This window comes from Dasypus novemcinctus, chromosome 17 (assembly GCF_030445035.2).
Source record: "Dasypus novemcinctus isolate mDasNov1 chromosome 17, mDasNov1.1.hap2, whole genome shotgun sequence".
In the NCBI taxonomy this organism is placed as follows: Eukaryota; Metazoa; Chordata; class Mammalia; order Cingulata; family Dasypodidae; genus Dasypus; species Dasypus novemcinctus.
In genome coordinates this window covers 86,993,030-87,015,766 of record NC_080689.1, presented here as the reverse complement: position 1 = coordinate 87,015,766, position 22,737 = coordinate 86,993,030, and the positions used below count along the sequence as shown (strand labels likewise).

Here is a 22,737-nt window from a genome sequence, read left to right as displayed (position 1 = left end):
CTTACAAAACAAACATATATAATATCATACAAGACTCTCATACCTCACCCTACCATCAGTACCTTGCATTGTTGTTAGACATTTTTAGCTAGTTATTAAAGAGCATTGTCAATATATTACTACTAACTAAAGTATTTCCCCCAAACGATCCTATTATTATTATTATACATGTATCATATATATATGATGATACAAAAACAATAAGTGTATAGTAGAAGTTGTGGACGTACAAAGCAAACACACATAACATCATACAGGAGTCCCATACATTGACCCTCCACCAACACCTTGAATTGTCGTGAAACGTTTGTTACACATGAAGAAAGAATATTGTCAAAATCTTACTACTAATTATAGTCATTATCTTACATTTGGTGTATTTTCCCCAAAAACACCCTCTTATTATTTTTAATATATTTTTATGATAGAAGTTATAATCCAATAAAACAATCATGTACATGTGCAGAGTTCCCAAACAACATCCCTCTATCAACACACCACACTGTGGCAGGATATTTGCTACAGGTAAGACAATGTGATCTGATTATTACCACCTCCATAGTGTACATTTGGCACACATTTTGCATACTGACCCATTATCAACAAAGTACATCTTTGGCATAGATGCAAGAATATTTTTTTATTACTGTAACCACAATCCATAGTTCACTCCAGCTGTATTTTCCCCATGTTTCCACACATTCCCACCACCCTGCAATAATGATGTACATTTGCCCTAGCTAACAAAGGGCACTCTTGCATTTGTACCATAAAATATAATTCCCATCCACCTCTTAGTTTGCCATGCTATTCTGTTCCTAGAGTATTCTCTAGCATTCTGTCGATTGGCTTTTACATCCCTAGACAACCATTTTCAGCCAAATCCCCATTTATTAGTCTCTATGTACAATCATCCACTCTATACATATCCACACTTATACAGTAAAATTAATTAAAACTTCTACATGCATTAAATATCAGTAGTCCATACCTGGCCTCCTCTTATCTCCTTTGAGAATCTTCCACCTACCACTAGGTCTTGAAGATATTTTCCTACATTTTCTTCTAGAAGCTTTATGGTTCTTGCTTTTATTTATAGGTTTTTGATTCACTTTGAATTAATTTTTGGATAAGGTGTGAGATAGGGGTCCTCATTTCCTCTTTTGGCTATAGGTATCCAGTTTTTCAGCACCATTTGTTGAATGGACTGTTCTGCCCAAGACATGTAGATTTGACAGGCTAGTCAAAAATCACTTGACCATACATGCGAAGGTCTGTTTCTGAAGCATCGATTGGATTCCATTTATCTTTGTGTCTGTCTTTATGCCAGTACTATGATGTTTAACCACTATAGCTAGATAACATAGTTTAAAATCTGGAGATGACAGTTTGCTTTTCCTTTTTAAATGTTTCTGTCTATTCAGGACCCCTTACCCTTCCAAATAAATTTGATAATTGCTTTTTCAATTAAAAGAAATGCTGGTAGAATTTTTTCAGGATTGCATTGAATCTATACATAAATTAGAGTAGAGTTGACATCTTAATGATATTTAGTCTTCCAAGGGATGAGCATGGAATGTTCTTCCAGTTATTTAGGCCATTTTCTTATTTCTTTTAACACTGAGTTGCTGTGTTCTGAATACTAGTGCTTTCTATCATTGGTTAAGTTTATTCCTGCCTATTTGAGTGTTATCTGCCATATTTTATTTTCACCACTCTTTTAACATTTGGTACTTTTATTGAGATAATCTTCATTTCTAGACTCTCTTCCAGGCCTCTCTCTCCTGTCTTCTCTTTTCAGGTTCTAGCACACCTTTTAGTGTTTCCTGAAAATCTGGTCTCTTCTTTAAAAATTCTTCCAGCTTCTGTTTATCTCTGATATTCTAAACTCATCCTCATTTTTGAAATATGATCTTGCCAAATATAAGATTCTTGAGTGGAAGTTTTCTATTGTACTATCATAAATATATCATACCAATGTTTTCTGGACTCCATGGTATTTTGTGAGAAATCAGCACTCTGTCTTATTGGGTATCCTTATTATTTTGCCTTGCTTTTATCTTGTTCCCAGAATTCTGACTTTTTTTTTTGGCATTTGACATTTTGATCAATGTGTGTCTTGACATTGGTCTATTTGGAGTATTTTGAATGGGAGTACATTGGGCTTCTTAGACATGGATATCTAGGTCCTTCAGTAGGATTGGGAAATTTTCTATCATTATTTCTTCAAATATTTCTTCTACTCCTTTTCCCTTCTCTTCTCCTTCTGAGACACCCATGACACGTATGTTTGCACGATTTTATATGTCATTAGTTCCCTGAGACCTTGTTCAATTTTTTTCCATTCTTTTCTTCATCCGTTCTTTTGTATGTTTACTTTCAGAGGCCATATTTTAAGCTCATCGATCCTTTCTTTTGACTCCTCAAATCTGCTATTTATGATTCCAATATTTTTAAATTTGACTTATTGCGCCATTCATTCCTATAAGATCTGCTATTTTTCCTCAAATTTTACTTTTTCTCATCCAACGTCTTCTTAATATTCTTAATCTCTTCAGCCATCTCATTGAATTTATTAAGGAGATTTGTTTGAACATCTATGATTAGTCATCTCAACTCCTTTATGTCATCTAGAGGCTTTTCTTGTTCTTTTAACTGGGCCATATCTTCCTGTTTCTTGGTGTGGATTATAACTTTTGGTTTTGTCATGACATCTGGCTTACTAGAGTATTTATTCTGGGTGCAGTTTTTCTCTTAGGTTCAGGCTTCCTGCCCTTTCTCCCTTGTTGGTTGTGCAATAGGATTCAAGGATGTAGTTGGTGTTACAAGATATGGAGGCTCAAGCTGCCCTCATTGCATTAGGTATCAAGGAAGCTTCTCCCAACTTTCTCCTTTGCCAGGAGTAGGGACAAAGTCACAGCTTTGTGGAATAATACAAATTGTGCAGGCCTAGACTGCAGCTGCCCAGAGAGACTAATGAAGCTTCACACCCTTTCTCCATTGCCTTGGGTAGGGGTTAGCTGCAAGTGTGGGCAACAATCTATACAATTCAGGTCCAAAGATGACCACAGTTGCCCTGGTAGAATTTTGATTATTCAGTCTTTGCCAGTCAAATGTACCTGTGGTTACCTGGATAGGCTTGTGCAGTGTCTGCCAGCATCCTCCGTGCAAGAAGTTGGACTGAAGACTGGGATAAGGCTGCAGGGTGATCTGGGTGAAATAAACAGGTTCCTACAGTCTCTATGACTTTTGTTCAGCCAGGTTTCCACTCATGCTTGGTCGGGGTCAAAATGGAAGGCAATGGCCTCTTTCAGACTTCAACAGTTTCAATCTTTAGATGTTCTTAGGGTTATACTTTAGTGAGCCAAATTTACTAATCAGTACTTGAAAGCGGTGGCCAAACATCTTCTCCTCCCCTGTTTTTGGGAATGGAGCTTCCAATTCCAGCCATAGAATTGCTCCTGGGCAACTTGCATTGCCAACATTGGGTGATCAAATGCCTCTGAGACTTGGCCAGTAATTTCCTAGAGAGGCTGCCACAGGCCCCACTTCCTCCCTGTAGAGGTGGGGTTGGAGCCTAGCCTAGAACTGCAATATGGCCTGGATGGAAGGAAGCTGGTCCCCACTGCAGTGTGATTTTCAGTCCTCCCTGCTTCCTCTCTGCCAGGTGCAGAGTTAAGATGCCAGCTACTGGCCTCTTTCTCACTTGAACAATTTCAAACTTTAGCTGTTCTTAGGGTTATATTTTTGCCCACTGAATTTACTCATCAGTAGCTGAATTTGGGGCCCAACTGTCTTTTCCTCCCCCATATTTTGGGAGTGGAGCTTTCAGTTCCACCCGGAAAACAGTGGCCAAACTGAAATCAACATATTTCATTGGCTGAGCATCATCCCTTATAACCTCAGCATTCTTCAATGAGTATAGTATATTAAGGCACTCAAAATTACTATTTGATGGCAATAAGAAATAGAAATTGTTACCTAAATTAAAAAAACAAGGTAGAGTAGCAAATCAATCATCTTTCGTGCCACTGAAAAGAAAGGCTTGGATGTCAAAGGGTCCAAGGAAGGAAAGAGTAAGGGAGGAAAATGACTTTCCACAGGGGAAGTTTTGCATATGAAGAACCAAGGATTTAAATTGTGGGAAGGACCAGACTAGGAAGATAATGGGGGAGAAGGAAAGAAGATGATAAATTTTTAACCATTAAGGAGATACAATGAATAGAGAATCAATCCACAGGGTGTAAATTTTACAAGACCCTAGCCTAGAGGGTCAATTCACCCTTTCACTTGAACTTGCCAAGTGAAAAAAAAAAATATTTCTATGGCACAGTCCCCTAAAGGATGTGATTTCTCAGACAGATGGAGGAAGCAAACATATTCAAGTCTATTAGTGGAGGAAGCAGCTGGTGCTACAGGACTCATTGCCCTACCGCCCTGGGGAGGAGGTTTGTGTTCGAGGTTGAAGCACTGTGGGAGGAGAGCTCTTATCCTGCTGACAGTAATAATCTCCCAGATCTTCAGGCTGGAATCTGCTGATGGTGAGAGTGAAATCTGTCCCAGACCCACTGCCACTGAATCGATCTGGGACCCCAGATGCCCTGTTGGATGCATCATAGATGAGCAGTTTAGGAGCCTGTCCTGGTTTCTGGTGGTACCAGGCTAAGTAGCTGCTAACACTCTGACTGGCCTTGCACTTGAGGGTGACGGTCTCTCCTGCAGATGCAGCCACAGAGCCTGGAGACTGGGTCATCACGATGGCCCCACTGGCACCTGCAGCCAGAAAAGAACATAGAGCATACATTCAATCACAAATGGATAAAATATGTATCTAAACGTAGGTTTTCTTATTTATCATATATATTCAGATCTGCTTTGGATGAAATGGTTTGCTCTCTCTGCATGTTAAAACAGTTCTCCATATTTATGAATATAATTTTCTTCTAAACTTCTCACCTGAGGCCCAGAACACCAGGATGATGAGCAGTTGGGAATGTGACATCATCTTTCCAACCTGTATAGTGCACTGAGGTCCCATCTCCAGGGAAACTGCATTAATAGAGCTCTGAGCAGACAACCAAGTCCCTGAGGAGCATATGCAAATCAATAGAGAGTATAAAGTCAAACGAACATGTGCAGTGAGTTGTAAAGACAATAATGGAAGGAGATAAAATATCATGACCACAGGAAATGTAACTACATGCCTGCAAAAGGCAAGAAATCAACTTAACACTACAATTTTTAACAATATTCAGCACAATTCAGAAAATGAAATATTTTATCAGCAATTGTACTCTTTCAAATCAACTGCACCCATCTTGGAAACAAAATGAATTTGTAATAAAATACATGCACCTATAAGTGTAATATCAGATCTCAATTAAATGTTATAAATATGGTGCCAAAATCCTAGGTGGATTATACTCATATCATTGGATAGATTAAGATGTAGTGCACGTATGGTGTATCTATCTCAGTCTGTTCTAAATTTTAAACAGATATTTGAAGCTCCTCTCCAACATACCAAAGGAACCACACTTAGTATATCCAAAACAAGTTCTCTGTATTGCCCTTACTACAATATTACGCCCAGAAATGAGTCACCAAATACGTACAATTCATCCTTATGACTGTAATTTAAATTGATCACTTTCTAAAATCACTAATGTAAGGAGTAGCAGACCTGAAGTGTAACACCTCCACCTAGTGGTCATAGGTAAAATGGCTTCAGTTCCCAAGGCCTGATAGAGCACTTCTTCATTTATTCCTACCCAACAATATTGATACTTTTAGAACTATGCAGATAACAATATCATGAACACTTCTATGCAAAGGACATTAAATTATAAACAAGGAGAATGATTCATTTTATTGGGAGGTTGCACAGTAAACAAGTAACATTTCTGTAGCCATTTCTAACCTGCTTCTTTGAGATTTCCTCCTCTGAGCTAAGCTGTTACTCAGGAAAGGTAGGGCCATGTGAACCTGGTCCATTTCAGGATCAACCCTATGCATGAACAGTCAGAGGTAAGAGAAAATTTAGGACACTTTCACAATTATATGAATAAAAAATTCTTCCACTATCATGACTATAATTTTTCCTGCAGACTTTTTCCAAAGCTTCTAAGAGGTTTTCCTTGATGGGGAATGTCCTAAGGCATATATTGTTCTATTTCTAATTAATAAGTTCATTTCCTGTAGTTTTTCTCCTTATGAGCACTTTACCTTAGGAGCGGGTCCCCTCCAGCATTCAGGAATGGTGCTGCAGATGCCCACATCATCAGGGAGGGCATTCCTTCTCATCAACAATCCACCCTGTTCTTAGACCACCAAATATCTGTGTTTAGAAGATGTTAATAATTAATTCAGGTTTGTTCTTTACACCCATGTATTTTTTCCTCCTCTTCCATGAAGTTGCATTTAATAAACATTCTTAAGTTTACTTATTTTGCTTGAATTTTTACTACTTAATTGATAGGTTTCCTGCATCAGTGCAATATAATTGCCTTCCCATTCTTGCATACATTCAAAAATTTAAAGTCACCATGGATGACAGGATGATAAAACAGGATGTGTCTTGTGAAGGGTAACTGGCTCAGAGGGCTCCACCTAAAATGTGAAGTAAGGAAATGTTGTCTTCAAGTAGAGGACAGTTGACCTAATGCATGAATAGAGGAGGGGGCTGTCCTTCAAAGCCCAGGGAAGAGCACTTCAGAAAATGAACAGGACTTGGGAAAAGATGGGACTGGATATTTAATAAAGACTAAAGAAACAGTGTGAAAGCAGAACGGCTATGATCCAAGGGGAATATTAATTCGATGAAAGGTTGGGGCTTAGGTTATGTACTATGACAATCCATGGAAAAAGAGTTAGAATTAATTTTTCATTTCAGCAGGTACTTCTGGGTCATTTTACAAGTAATAACACTCCAAAGATGCACACACAGTAGAAGCCACTAATGTTTCAGTGCAGCTGGGAAACTAGCTTTTCTATCATCTCCTAACCTGAAGTCATATAATGATTAAAAAGTGAAATTTTCCAAATGCTCTCCCAATGCAAAAGATCCAATTTAAGCCCAATCAATCTTTGGTAAATGATTTAAAAAGAGCACATTCTGTTAAGTAGAATTCTAAAAAAGCCTGGGACCTCCTGCCCCTGGTATATACACACCTTCTCTCAATTGTTGAAACATTATTCAGGTGCTGCTGTGAAGTGATTTTGCAAATATCCTTAAAGCTGTTGACTTTAAGAAGGGGAGTCCATTAAATTTTGCTCTACTGGTCAGAGAAAAAGAGCCCAGAGAAATTAATAAATAATTAATATTTGTAATAGAAGAATTCATCTGAAGTTGGTTGTGGAGTTCCAGGGGACCATGTGTCAAGGAATGTGGGCAGGCTCTAGGAGGAGTGAGCTGACAGCCAGCAAGGACATGGGATCTCAGCACTGCCACCTGAGGAACTGATTCTGACAAACCCCATGAGCTTGGAAGAGAACTCTGTGCTCTGAACAGAAGGCAGCCCTATTTAACCATGTAGGAACCTGAGAAGAGAATCATCAACATTGGACCCAGACTCCTGATCTACAAAACTCTGACCTAATAAATTGTTTATTAGTTATGAAATGAGTGAAAAGTGATATGTGTGTGTGTATTAAAATGAACCACATGCTTAAAAGGGAAGTCATAAATCCAGATACAAGAGTTATCATCCCATTTAGCTCATGGTTGAATGATGCTGACACATGTCTCTTCTCATGAAATGTGCTGTGTTTTATGCCCCTTTTACCCACATATTATTCCCTGATGTGTTACCAAATCCACAGGGTCAGAGCTAAATACTGTACTATGAAATAACAGGTAAGAGCAGAACTAGCTTTGAAGGTGGTCAGGATCTGTCCCCTCTGTTTCCATGGCCATGTTCTCTGACAACTGAAGAAATTCTAGACAGGGCTGTTGGTAAGAGGCCAGTGCACTGGGGACATCCCAGGTAGACCTGAACCAAGCTGCTGTCTTCACATTTGCTTAAACCCTGGAGTGCTTCAGATTCCTAATGTGAATGACTCCTTCCTTCTACATGAGACAGAATGGTAATGTTGCATTTTGTCTTGATCTAAGCAATAAATTCTCTTGTGCTTCCATTTATTTAGAGTTTACAATTCTACATGTTTTATTAATTTTGTAAATTCTTGTTGTTCAAATGACCAAAAAAATCTTAATTAATTATAGATAAAATCAACTTAGCAAGTATATTTTCTGGGCTCAACTTGCCCTTCCCAATGAACTTACCAGGGGTCAGTAAAGCCAAGTGCTGCTGTTGCAGACATGAAATCAGGCTGATCAATATATGACACATGATTCACATGCAGCTAGATCTAACATGCTTCAGGGTTCTCAAACAATTCTACATTATCTATGGAATTCATTTTCCCCAATATAGATACAGGGCCCCAGTGAATGTGCTCAATGAGTTTGGGCATGAATGGATGAAAGGAATGTGTTAGCAAATTCATAATATGAAGGCAACATTAATCTTTAAACTTGAAATGATGAGGCTTGTTGCCAAATGCATACAATATTGATGTACAGAATAAAATATGATGCTGTTCCCTTAAGATGGGAACAATGCATTAGCAGTGCCCCAGATATTTTTCAGTAAAAGTTACACAATATTCCTGCAACAGATTCATGGAAACCAAATGCATGTGGTGACCTGGATTGGAACTTGGAAGGGGCACAGGATAAGAATAAAAAATTAGGTACACCTGAATGAAGTCTGGAGTATAGTTACTAAATTTGTATCAATGTAAATCTCTTAGTTTGACAAATGCACCACGATTATGTAAGATGTTAACATTAGGGAGAAGTGGGCAATGGTGTGAGGGGACTCTCTGGACAGCTTCTACAACTTATATGTGAATCTAAAATTATTCAGAAATAAAAACATATTTAACAAAACATGAGAAGAGAGATCTCAGTATAGCTGAGTGAACATTGTATTTAACCAAGTGAGGTCTGAAATGATGAAGTCATGCAAGATAATCCTATTCTAAAGCCAGACCCCATCTGCAGTGACATTAAAATGCTTGCTCCAGACATTCAGCATCTCCCATGACAAGTGAGAGCTGCACAACTTGAGATAGTGACTTTTTGACTCCTGATTTTCCTCACCTCATTGGACCCTTTGTTCTAAACAAGCGTACTTTAGAGCATACCCTTCAACCAAGGTATGTGTCCCAAAGGTAGGCAAAAATGTTTTCTCAGGGGTTCATGGCCAAGAATAAGTTTAATGGAATATATTTCTAGATCTATATATTCTGATCAGATTCTTTCTTAAATTGGATCTTTCAAGAACAGTCAAGTTGTGCTGCTGATTCTCCTTTCCCACCTCATGTGCACGATCACCCTTAACTGCTTTAATAAGATAAGTGAACAGTCACTCATCTTACCATAGGCATTTCCATGGGATCCAAAAAAAAATATACAGCAAGAGATGAAGGAATTTTTCAGAGATCCACGTGGGTCAACATTCAGAAAGTGAATAACTCTAGAAACTGGCAAATCTCCTGCGGTGCCAAATATTTCACTCAACGAACTGAAGGAAGATCTACTTGAGTTGTTACACCAAATACTCCAATTTGCAATCAGGAAATTTCAAAATTCATCGCTTGAGTCCACCTTGTTTATTCTTGTCTCTTCTGTCTTTTAATAACAACCTGTTTGAAAACTTTCCATTCACTAATTGGATCTAGCTAAACAGTACAAGCTGGAATGTCCCACTTTTTTGAATAAAGGGATTAAGATTCACAACTAATTTTGAATATAATTTCAGAAAAATTTGCATGATTTCTTTACGAAATGTTCATTAACATAGAAAGCACCTTGATTACTTTATGCATTTAAACAAAGGCTCAAAAATTTTTGGAAATTAACCTATAATTAGGAAAGAGAGAAGGTGTGGAATGGATTATTTTGTTTTTATTCAGTATCAAATTGTCTAGGTCCCTATTCAATTACTCTGTGTGTGCATGTGTGTACAGATATCTGTGTTTAGACATATATATATGTTTTTAATATATACATATTGTAATATTTATGTATATAAACATTTGTAAATGTTGATCACTATAATTTCTCTTTGGGTGAATAGAATAACACAGGTTTCTTGGATCAAAGTATAAGAAGTTTCTACTAAAATCAAATAAAAGAAAATCTCATCATCTTTGCATTCTTAAATTGGAAAGAAAATTATTCTTACCACCACATTTTTGCTTTGCAGAAATTTGTCCTATCATATCCACACACACGTAGATCAGTTTTCTTCAATATTGAAGTTTTTATTTAATTTACAATAGGATTAATAAGAGGAGACATTGGGCCTCCAGCAGAATTAATTTTAAGAACCTTTTTCACTCCCCTTCCCCCGGAATTGATGCCCACAGAGAACCTCAGAATGTGAAATCGGGTCCTGCAGATGGAGTTAGTTAAATTAAGATGAGGCCGTCCTGGAATAGAGGACCAAATCCAGGGGCTGGTGTCTTTCTGAGGAGGGGACGTGGAGACTTGGAGTCACGGAGGAGGGCGGTGTGAGGACGGGCAGAGAGGCAGGTGCTCCCACGCCAGGCACCGCCCAGGACTGGAGCCCCCAGGCATGGAGGGACTCTCCTCGCAGCCTCGAAGGGCCCATGCTGATGACACCAGAATTTTGGACCCTCACCTCCAGAACTTTGAAGAAGATGCCCTTGGCTTTGCTGGTATGCTCTTGTAGGTGTGCACGCTGTCCAGGTGCACCCAGGCCCACTAGAGGCAGTGCAAGTGCACTGGCCACAGCAACCCCAGGTGCCAGCCAGGGTCAGTCCCAGAAGTACCTGCCTGTGAAAAAGTCTCCTCCAGTTTTAGGCCACTGTGACAGAGTCACCGACATGCCTGAGGAGCACATCCTAAGAGTGGGATGCTGGATCTCTTCTCTCGGGTCCCACAGGAGGGGAGGCTTATCTGGTGGCGTATTGGGGACATAGATTCCTGCACGCCCTGCAGCTGCCAGGTGCCCACTTCATCCTTCTGGGGAGCCCGGAGCACAGGGGGCGCCCACCAGCTCTTAATGGTGTGGCCGTATGATGTACTGCGGGGCCGCAATGTGGCTCAGCCCAATGCCGTGGCCAAACTTAATGACTGCGACCAAGAGCTCATTCATCTAGAAAGATACTAAAAATATAATGAAAAGTGAAATCGGTATTGGTACTAAACTATTTTCTAATGGAAGCATCTGAGGTCATTGATGGAAAAGAGACATCATTGAACTGTTTGCAAAAACCATTCTTTTTCTAATGTAGAAAAAAAGTCACTTTATATTTCATACTTGCACAAAAACCATGAAATTAAAGATAAGCAAAATTAATTTAGAAGAACCCCCATTTGATCTAAATGAAATCTCACATGTCAGAGATACTTAAATAAATCCTCAGCAGATACATGTGGTAAATTGGTGTTAGGAATAGTGCTATTAAAAGTTTCCCTGAGATACAGATGCTAGTATTCTGCCACTGATGTGTGTTCTGGTTTCAATGAGGTTAACCCTCATACCATACTGTAAATTTCAACAATCCTTTAGTGCAAGTTATACTTTTGTTATCTTCTACTCTTTGTAAAAAGGATCATTGAGATCTTCCTTGTGGCCCAAATGTGGCCTTTCCCTAAGTCAAACTAAACATGTAAATTCATTACCTACCTTCAATGGAGGAAACGACTCACAGGGATGAGCCTCCCTGGTGGTGAGGGATTAGTACTGAGCACCAACTGGCAATGCAAGTGGAAAAAGACCTCAACCAAAGGGGGGAAGGGCTAAAATGAGTTTATATGGTTAAGAGACTTCAAAGTGAGGTGAGAGGTCATTCCAGAGGTTATGTTTATGCACATTGCCACAGGATCTCATTGACAGCCCAAGTAAATATTGCCTTAAATAGCAGGGCACATGGGACCCTGAAGACATCCAGATACTAGAAGCAGGGCAAGCAGCTCAGCAGTTTGGTGCCCTGACACTGAGCCCTACTTTGGAAATTATACTCCCCAGTGTGACAGAGATGGACTCAGTTTCCCTAAACATGGCTCTTCTACCCCTTCTATTTGAACCTAGAGTTAGTAATAGTGCTGATAACTGTATGCCCAATAGACAAATCTTTGGACTGTCCATGTGCCAGTTTTAAATGTTTATCTCAACAATTATGAACACCTACTTTCGAGGTTATTGGAGTCACCCAGGACAACTGACAAGGAGATGATGATGGACAATGAACATTTCAGGGAACAAAGAGTGTCTGCCCCTGCAAGCAAGATAGTCCCATCCATCTGCTCCATGGGCTCTAATCCCACTGTCAATTGGAGGGAGAGTGGGCATAACCTTCCAAGAATCCTCAGGATTGGAGAATGAATAATGGACTAGAGTAGTCTTACTGGTATTCTACTATAGATGTTCTAGCAATGGAAGAAATTTTCTTATAGATTTGGAGGCACTGGACACAGGAATTTCTGAGAGGAGGGAGAGGGAAAAACAGGTGTCCTATGTGGGCATTTTCAGGATCTGGGAATCATCCTGAATGACATTGTAAAGACAAATACAGGCCATTGTATATCTTGTCATAATTTACAAATTTGTGCAGGAGATAGTGTAAACTACAGTGTAAACTAAAATTCATGCCAAGTTGCAGTGTTCCCAAATGTGTTCATTAATGATTAAAAATGTACCATGAAAATGAAGGAAAAATGTACCACAAAAATGAAGGAAAATGTGGAAGGGATCAGGAGCAATATATTTTATATAACATTTATGCAATATAAATATTTTTAAAACTTTTTAAAGTACAAAAAAAAAGAAATGAACCCATTTTAAAAAAGAAAAATATTCATTAATTTTTGCTTTTTAGCACTCGTTTTTCTTTTTTTTTATTGCTTCCTAAAAGGTTTTTGAGAACAAAAGGCTGGAGGGAAACAATAAAATAGTAACAGTGGACCTCATACACTGAACGACAGAGCAACTTTAGCAAGAGAATTTGCATTGTCCTTTTTTACTTCCATGACAGGAATCCTGTGTCTCTCCTCCAGCAAATATTGTACAGTTGAGTAGTCTATAAGTTCCCATGTTTACCACTATTTACACCAAGTCCAACTTGGCATATTCGTGCATCAAGGTGGATAGTACAGACGAAGGTAGTGTACCCAAGAGAATGGGGGTTTTGAAATGCATCAAATATTTTATGTAACATCTTCTGAGACTAGATGGAGTTAGTTTTCCCAAGATGATCAGGAAATGGTGAGGAACACAAGTATGGTTGATACAGGCCTCTCTCAGACTTAACTACAAGATAGATACAACTCTGTTCTCTGCACTGGAATTTCATTTACTAAGACCAGAACTTAAGCTAGAAGCAAAAACATAAACTAAAATCAAAATTATTTTTTAATTATACCTATTAATGACACTTTCTAAGCAATAAAAAATCTGGAACAAATGTTAAAATGCAAAGTACACTACAACAATTCATATAAAGATAGAGTTTTTTAGGCATTCTTGAAGAGAGAATGTTGAGGAATAAACAAAAGAACTCAATCCCTGAAATTTCACCAATTACATAGTCAACTAAGATCATCTTGGCATCTCAAATTAGCTGAATATCAGAATCAGGAGTCAAAATGATTGGAAGTATGAATCTTGAGCCACATTTGGCCAACCATTCAGAATTTCCAGAACTAGAGTTCAGGAATCTGTTCTGAGCGAAGTCACCAAATTTAGAGCCTGTCTGCACAAGTCCATGAATGGGCATTTAGAAACTAATTCTGCAACATATAAGCTGTCCCAGTGGCATCAAGGACAAAATTAAATGTTTTGGGGAAGATTTTATGAAGATTGAGATAAATAGAGCATAACATGATCATCTTCATATTTATCTTAAAAGCAAAGAAATGATAACCTGGTTAAGGATTGAAAAAATGTAGATGTGATTCTGAAATTAAAGATCAATCTCTGACTTTATTGTGATCTTGGCAAAAAGCAGGAATGTGCAGGGTATTCAATAGAAGACCAGACAAAAAATAGGTTACATCAGAAACTAGAGGATTATGAGATGTGAGGATATATTTTTATTATCATAAAGACACAGGACACAATACACTGAGGAGGAAAAGGTACCTGTAGATCCTGAAAATGAAGACAGTGCCCAAATGTGGTCTTAGTGCCAGGCAATGCTCACATATTTTACATGTATAGACTCACTGAGCCTCACAACAATGCTAAAAAAGAAAAATGAAACAATTTGTATATCCTTGTACCACAGAGTGGTAAAGTAGCTTCAATTTCCAGGACTAGGAAGTGCCAGAACTATAAACATAAACATCATACTTTAGGGATCAAATTCATAGAGAAATCTGTACTCATTTATTGGTAGATATAATTACAAAATAGAGTGGTGGGTAGTAGGATTATGAAAGAAAGAGATGATTGCCCATCTTTTGTGTCTTGCTTTCTTTTTTTAAAATAAATCAATTTTATGGATATATATCAATAAAGCATGAATCCATCCAAAGTGTACAATCAAACGTATCTGGTATAAAGCATATTTAACCTGATTTTTGCATATTGATCATGTAGCTAAACATTCTACTGAAATTGTTTAGTAACTCTAACTGGAAATAAATATTCATGACCATTGTAGACTTCATTTCTGTAACTGGTCACATGGCTAAAGTACATATTCATCACTACCTCCTTCCACTACCTATTCCATGTTCCCTTCACCCTCACACAGCACCTCAGTTGGCCATGTTTCTTTGCCTGATGGGGTGACTCAAGCCTTTATTCCTAAATATTCTGGGCCATTGATAGTCATGCCTCGGTTGACTAGTTGCAGTTTTCCATTGACTTTGGTCACAGAGCACAGTCATACTAGGAGGTGCCCTAGGTCATCTGCATCCCAGACAAACTCTTCCTGACCACCATTGTGTAGTAGCAGTCCTTTTCCTCTTGATAGAATCAATCACCCCAGCCAATACTGTAATTCACTTCTTTCTCTTTTGATTCAGATGCATGAAAAGACCAAAGTGGGGAGGCTGCAGTCTTACCATCAAGATCAATGGAATTATGTTTGTGTTTCCTGGTGGAAGCACTCCTCCTTTTGGGACAAAGACCTGAAGACCAGTTGAGCTTAAGGTTGCAGGGACAGGAAATAAAAACTTTCCTGGTGGATCCCTGGGGTAACAGGACTGGCGCCACTTGCATTTCTACCGCTTGATTCTAGGATTGTGAATTCCAACTAGGGGAGAAATAGCACCATAGAGTGAATGTTGATTTAGAGCATACAAAGTTTCCTGGAAAGCATCGCCCCAGTCCTGCAGGTACTGTCACCTAGTTGAAAAGCTAAGTGAGCCCTCTTAGGATCAATACACTGAAATGGAAGAACCCTGTATTTTGTTGGGTTTATCTCCCATTCTCTCTCATCCAAAAGTCAGGTTATTCATTAAGAGCCATTATTATAATCCTAGTACACAGAAGAATACCAGGCCTGTAGGAGATTGCCACTAGTATTTGCTTAATAAGAATGTGAATGAAAAGATAAATAAATAAATGATATAAATCAATTGTGCCAACTATACTTCAAGTAAAACAGAATTCTAAGCAATAAATTAATGATTAATTTTAGTTTTTTTTACTATTTCAGAAATTAGCAGAAATGAAAATAGGTTAACATAGCCATAATATTCAAGGAGAAATACATTTTGATAAAGAATAATGCTGCCAAATATGAAAAATAATTTATGGATTAGTACTCTTGAATGCAAAGAATAGTAAAGGAGTGGGTTTTGCTAAGCAAATATGAAAGTACAAAATGAATATTGTGTGGCTTACAGATCTGATCACAATTTGGGGCAGCATAGGAAATGTGCTGCTAGTTAGATGACCTTAACACAGTCTGGGACATCACAAAAAGGGAAAGACATGATCCCGCTCCTATTCCATCATGGCAGAGGATTCCGTATGAAATATTTTAGACTCAGAAATGCATATTAGAAAAATTACTACATGTTATGCCCAAACTGTGAGAATCTAGCAACTGTAAATAAATTGTCAAATGCAATTAATGTTTTCCAACTTAGTGTTGTTAGAGAAACCAAGAAAAAGTATGACCTCTTCCCATATATAAGTAAGTAGAAATAGAACCAGCAAGATGGTGGCAAGTCAGGAGCTCCTAGAGTCAGCTCATGCTACAGGGCAGTTAGTAACCCCCCAGAGCTATCTAAAGCACCTGTCTGCTAGCAGCAGGAGACAAAAAGGTCATCCTGCAACATTGTTGAAAGATTGGGTGGAGAATAGTACCCATCTGCAGAGAATATGTGTAAGTAGGGCACTCCACGTCCCAGAGCCTGGTGCCCATCTTCCACTGGCTACACAAGCTGCCTAAGGAGTAATTCCATGCTTAAAATTGGAAGCTTCACATCCAAAAAAGGGGAAGGAAGAGATGGTTGGGCACCAACTTAAGATACTGATTTGTAAATGCAGTGGGCTATATTATAATCCTAAGAAGAGCTAAAGTTTGAACCTGTCCAAGTCAGAAAGAGACCTGTAACACCATTTTAACTCCTCCTTTGGCATAAGGGGAAGCAGCAATGACTGAAAATCACGGTGCTGGTGGAGACCAGCTTCTTCCATCCTGACCAAATGGCAGTTCTGGCATAAGCCCCCTCCCCACCTCTGGCAGCGACGTAGCTGGAAAGGCATGCACCAGCCTATCCAGGAAAATATAGACCACACCAAGGAGGCTGGGGATCATCCTATCTGTGCACTGCAGGCTGCCTCAGGGGCTACCCTGTGGCTGGAATTGGGAGCTCCATTTCCCAAAAACAGGGGAGGAAGAGACAATTGACCATTGATTTCAGCTACTAATTAGTAAATTTGGCTGGATAAAGTAAAACTCTGAAAATAGCTAACACTTTAAAATGTCCAAGTCAGAAAGTGATTGGTAGCCACCATTTTGACTACACACACAGCAGGCTCACTGAAAACCACCCAGGTGGGCCTGCAGCTCAAGCCTAGACTTCAGCCCCACCTCTAACAGGGAGGAAGCTATTGTGCACTGCAACTGCCTTTCCAGATAAATGAAGGTGCACATTTCACAAACAGAATAGTATGATATGTACAGGGGCAACTGCGGTCACCTTGGACCTGTAACGCATAGATTGCTCTCCATACCGGTAGCTCCATCCCAGCCCCAGGAAGGGGAGAAAGGCACTTGAAGCTTCATAAGTCTCTCTGGGCAACCATTGTCTAGAACTACACAACTTGGATTATTACACACAGCTGTAGCTTTGTCCGAACACCTGGCAGGAAGAAATGTGGAAGAAGTTTCATCAGTCCCTGGGGCACTGAGGATAGCTTGAGCCTCCACAGCTCACAACACCAACTGCATCCTTGGCTCCTACTACACAACCAGCAAGGGAGAAAGGGCAAGAAAGCCCTAAACTAAAGAGCAATACTGCACCCTGAATGAATACTCTAGTAAGCCTTTTGTCAAGACACAAAAAAATTTTAAATCCACAGCAAGAATCAGGAAGATGTGACCCAGTTAAAAGAGCAAGATAGGCCCCCAGATGGCATAAAGGATTTGAAACAACTAATCATAGATGTTCAAAGTAATTTCCTTAATAAATTCATTGAGATGGCTAAAGAGATTAAGGATATTAAGAAGACATTGGATGAGCACAAAGAAGAATTTGAAAGCAGACATAGAAAAATAGCAGATTTTATTGGAATAAAAAACCCAATAAATAAAATAATAAAATTTAAAATACACTGGAGTCATATAATAGCAGATTTGAGGAAACAGAGTAAAGCATTGGACAGCTTGAAGAAATGGCCTCTGAAAGTGAACAAACGAAATAACAAATGAAGAAATGAAGGGAAAAAATTGAACAGTGTCTCAGGGAAATAAATGACAACAAGAGATGTGCAAACACAGGTTCATGGGTGTCCCAGAAGGAGAAGAGAAGGGAAAAAGGTCAGAAGGACTGTTTGAAGACATAATGGTGGAAAATATCCAACTCTGTTGAAGGACATAGATTTCTACATCAAGACGCACAACATACTCCCATCCAAATAAACTGAGTTTGTAACCAAGAGACCAGCATTGCAGGAAATACTAAAGGGTGTGCTATGACCTGAAAATAATAGACTGGAGAAAGAGGTCTGGAAGACCATAAAGAAATGAAGATTATATCAATAAAAGTAAATAAAAATATCAGAAGAGTGGTGATAATATAAGACAGAAAAAAAATATTCAGGAATAAACTTAATCAAAGATGTAAAGCACTTATACCCAGAAAAATACAACTAATCATTAAAAGAAATCAGAAAGATCTAAATAATTGGAAGAACATTCCATGCTCACAGTTTAGAAGACCAAATATTCTTAAGAAGTCAGTTCTACTCAAATTGATACGCAGATTCAATACAATCCAGATAAAAATTCCACCAGAAATTCTAAACAAATGGAAAACATGATTATCAATTTTATGTGGAAGGGTGAGTGGTCCTGAATAGGTAGAAGCATCTTAAAAAGAAATGCAAAGTTGGAGAACTCTCATTTCCAGACTTTGAATCGTATTTCCTAGCAACCTGGTTAAAAACAGCATGCTACTGTCTTAAAGACAGACACATAGTCCAATTGAACCAAATTGATGGTTCAGAAACAGACACATCTAAGTCAAGAGATTTTTGACTAACCTGTCAAAAGCACTCAGCTCTGACAGAACAGTCCATTCAACAAATGGTGCTGAAAAAACTAGATATCCATACCCAGAAGGAACGAGGACCCATATCTCACACTTTATCCAAAATTTAACTCAAAATAGATCAAAAACCTAAATATAAAAGCAAGAACCATATTGTTTCTAGAAGAAAATATAGGAAAATATCTTCAAGACCTGGTAATAGGTGGGGGTTTCTTAAAGGAGATAAGAAAATGACTGAAATTGGGCTACTGATGTTTAATGTATGTCGAAGTTTTAATTAACTTTACTATAAAAGTGTGGAAATGTAAAGAGTTGATCGTAACACACTTAGTAAGAGCTGGTTTATAAATCAGAATGTGGCTGAAAATAGTAGTCTAGGGATGTAAATGACAATTGAAAGAAAGCTAGGGAATAATCTAGGAAATAAATAGCAGAGTAAACCCACAAGTGGATGAGAATTGTGGTTGATGTTACAGAGGCAAGAGTGTCCTTGGTGAGCTAGAGCAGGCATACGTCATTATTACAGGGTAGTGGGAATGTGGAGAAGCGTGGAAAAAATACAACTGGAGTGACTAATGGACTATGGTTAATAGAAATAATGTAATATTCATGCATCAATGCCAAAGATGTACTGTGCTAATAAGAGGGGAGTATGGAAAAGGTGTGCCAAATGTCTGCTAAGGACCTTGAAAGAATCTGATATACTTTCTCATATTTCTCTAAAAAATATTCCTCCACGGTGTGGTGTGTCGATAGAGGGATGTTGTTTGGGGATTCTGCACATGTGCATGATTCTTTTGTAAGCTTACAACTTCTGTCATAAAAATATATTTAAAAAATAGTAATAGGGTGGGTTGAGGGAAAAAACACCAAATGTAAGATAACGACTATAGTTAGTAAGTTTTTGGTAATATTCTTTCATAATTTGTAACAAATGTCTCAAAACAATGCAAGGTATTGGTGGTGGGTTGACACATGGGACCCCTATATGATGTTAGGCATGTTTGCTATTAAGTTGACAACTTGTACTATTCATTTATTACTGATGCATGTTCATGTGTAAATGATATAAAAATAATAATAACATGGTTTGGGGAAAAGTACATTGGTTCATTTAGCAGTAATATTTTATGCATTTTTGGCTTGTAAGTCCACAACTGTTACTATACACTTATTGTTTACATATGTGTACTGATGACTGATATACTTCAATAAATTTAAATATATATGTATGTATATACATATACTTGTGTGTGTGTGTGTGTGTATGGAGAGACCAGCTTACAAGGTTTTAATCCCTAATACTGTGCTCTGAGAATTTCACCTTCATCTTCACTGGTTCATTGCAGGAACATCCCTTGGCCAACATACATTTTGTAGCAACATTGTTGATCTGAGCCTCACAAATGGAGCCTTTTATCTGAAGTATATGGCCAGAGAAACAACAATTAATGATAAGATGAAAAATACTCAGGCTCCTCTTTTCCTGTGCTTTTATTACAGATTTTTTACAAACTTGAAATTTTCCTAGTTCATGATCCTCCTGTTCAGGTAGATCTAAGATATTAAATGGGATATGACACAAATGCTACCAGCAACACAAGCTTCTCTGCCTAACACAATTAGAGACTGTATTTTTGCTTGATTATTTTTCCTATCACGAGTTGAACAACATCTCTGCATCAGTCCCCTGTCATTTCCTCACAACATTAAGACTTTGATCAAATCATTCCTTCTCAGTGGAGACTTCCATGACTTTCCATGTCCCCAATTATTTAACTCTCCATGTTCCATGCTTATGACCATGTGTCTTTACCTACTTTTCTACAAAGAGTTTCAGGCCATTTGCTATCCTCTTAAATGTGAGCCTGTCCTGGGAATTCCATTAATCAAAAACAATACAATAGGAAATTGCTCTGATTCTAGGTTTTTAAGAAACAAAGAAAGGCTGCAAGATGATGGCACCATCCCAGAACCTCAGGCTCCTGCTCCTCTGTGTTTCACATGAGAGAAGATATGCAAACTTGAACATGGCATTCTCCTTCCAAGGTCATCTTCCTGTTCAGATATAAAATCCATCATATTAAAATAGGATATGAAATGAAAGGTGCAATCACCTATAAAGGTAAAATCAAATAAAAAAAAAGAAAATTTGATTTTCCCTCATAAAGGAAGGTAGATACCTTTACTCTCCTCCCTTTCCTTAGCTCATCAATTTTAGAAAAGTCAGATTATAAAAGAGTTCTATGTCCTTTTCAGAGGTATGTATATTTTTGTTTGTTTTTATTTTTTAATTTTTATTTATTTTTAGTTGGCTTTTTAAAAAGAAATATAGATCACAAAAAATGTTACATTAAAAATTATAAGGGGTTCCCATATACCCCACACCCCAACCCACCCCACTCTTCAAATGTATTTATTTTTAAAAGATAAATAGTTGCTTAATATACTGATCTTTTTTCCTTTATTAGACACTACGTATGTACTCTTGAGATTCTTGACACTTTGTTAGAAAATGTAGCAGCATTCACCAGGATGGGAATTTAATACTTGCTTTTTTTATTTTGTGGCTCTCTACCCAAGAAGATGACACCCTAGGAGAAGATGAACACATTCAAGGCTTTAATATTTGCATAAAACTATTAAACTTATTCTTGGAAGGCTGAAACTTAGTGGTTACCTGCAACAGTTTGCTCGGTCGGTAGAGGTGGGGTCTGGCTGCGGACGAGGGGTCGGTCCAGCTCTGGACGAGGGGTTGGTCCTGCTTGGGACGAGGGGTCGGTCCCGCTTGGGACGAGGGGTCGGTCCGGCAGCAGACGAGGGATCGGTCTCACAAGGGGTTGTGCGGTTCGGCTGAAGTGGTCGCCCGGCGAAGCCGGCGACGAAGGGGTTGCCCGGAGAAGCAGGCGACGAACTGGGGACAAGGGAGGCCAGGCCCTTGTCGGGGGCTCTCAGGACTGGAGGGCGCATGGCAGAAGAACTACCGCGGAGACAAGGTAAACATGCAAGTCCACTTTATTGAGGGAGAGGCAACAGTTTTATAGGGGCTGGGGAAGGCTGATTGGTCGAAGCCATGCCCTGTTCTGATTGGTTGCCGGCGAAAGGTCAGTGGGCGGTACTGGATGGGGGAGGGGTGGTGATTAGGGATTGGCTGTCGCTATTGCTGGGGGAAGGGGCAAGGTTTAGGGATTGGTGGCTGCTGTTGCTGGGGTGGAGGGCAGACTGGATTTTTCCGCCCACGCCTGGCTGTTGCTGCTGTCGGGGGAGGGGAAAAGGGCAGACTGGAATTTTCCGCCCTGCGCCTGCGCAGGGGGAAAGAAGAAGAAGGGTGCCGTCCCACAGGCATCGTGTGGCGCCATCCGGGAGGAGGGGCGGCCGCGGAAGCATGGCTGCCAAGAAGGGGAGACCCGAGGGCACTCTGCGCCCATGCCGAGCTCCCTTCAGGGGTGGCGGTGAGTCCGACCAGCCACCCTATTATGGGGACAGCGGCTTGGCCTGCCGCGGCCGCTCCCCCGCCAGGCCAGCAAACCACACTTCAGCCCGAGGGGTGACCGCTGTTACCAAAAGTTCCAAGGGGACAGAGAGGGAAGAATAGGTACATGGTGCATATTTAGAGTCCTGGCACTGTTCTGCATTACTTTTCAACGATGGATGCATTATGATACATTATGTCAAAACCCAAAAAACAGTGCAGTTTAAAGTGTAAACCGTAATGGAGGCCATTGTCCATGGATAGTAGCAATGCTTCAATATTTGTTCATCAATTGCAACAAATGGACCATAGTCATGTCAGATATTATTAATAGGTTAAAATGTGAGAGGAGGGGGGGTGGGGTGTATAGGAAGCCCCTATATTTTCTATGTGACTTTTCTGTGACTAAAATCTTCTTTGAAAATAAAAAAAAAAAAAACAAATAAGACACTGAGGGAACATACAGAAGAAATTATCAATATCCATAAAAGATAGA

At 39.1% G+C, this 22,737-nt stretch overlaps 1 gene segment (V, D, J or C); it reads right to left on the bottom strand.

Annotated features, from left to right (window-relative positions):
- Positions 1 to 4,429: 4,429 nt before the first annotated feature.
- LOC101429420 (immunoglobulin kappa variable 3-20-like) lies at positions 4,430 to 5,037 on the bottom strand. The segment is given in 2 exon segments: positions 4,430 to 4,773; positions 4,957 to 5,037. Coding segments are annotated over 2 exon segments (393 nt in total).
- Positions 5,038 to 22,737: the final 17,700 nt, after the last annotated feature.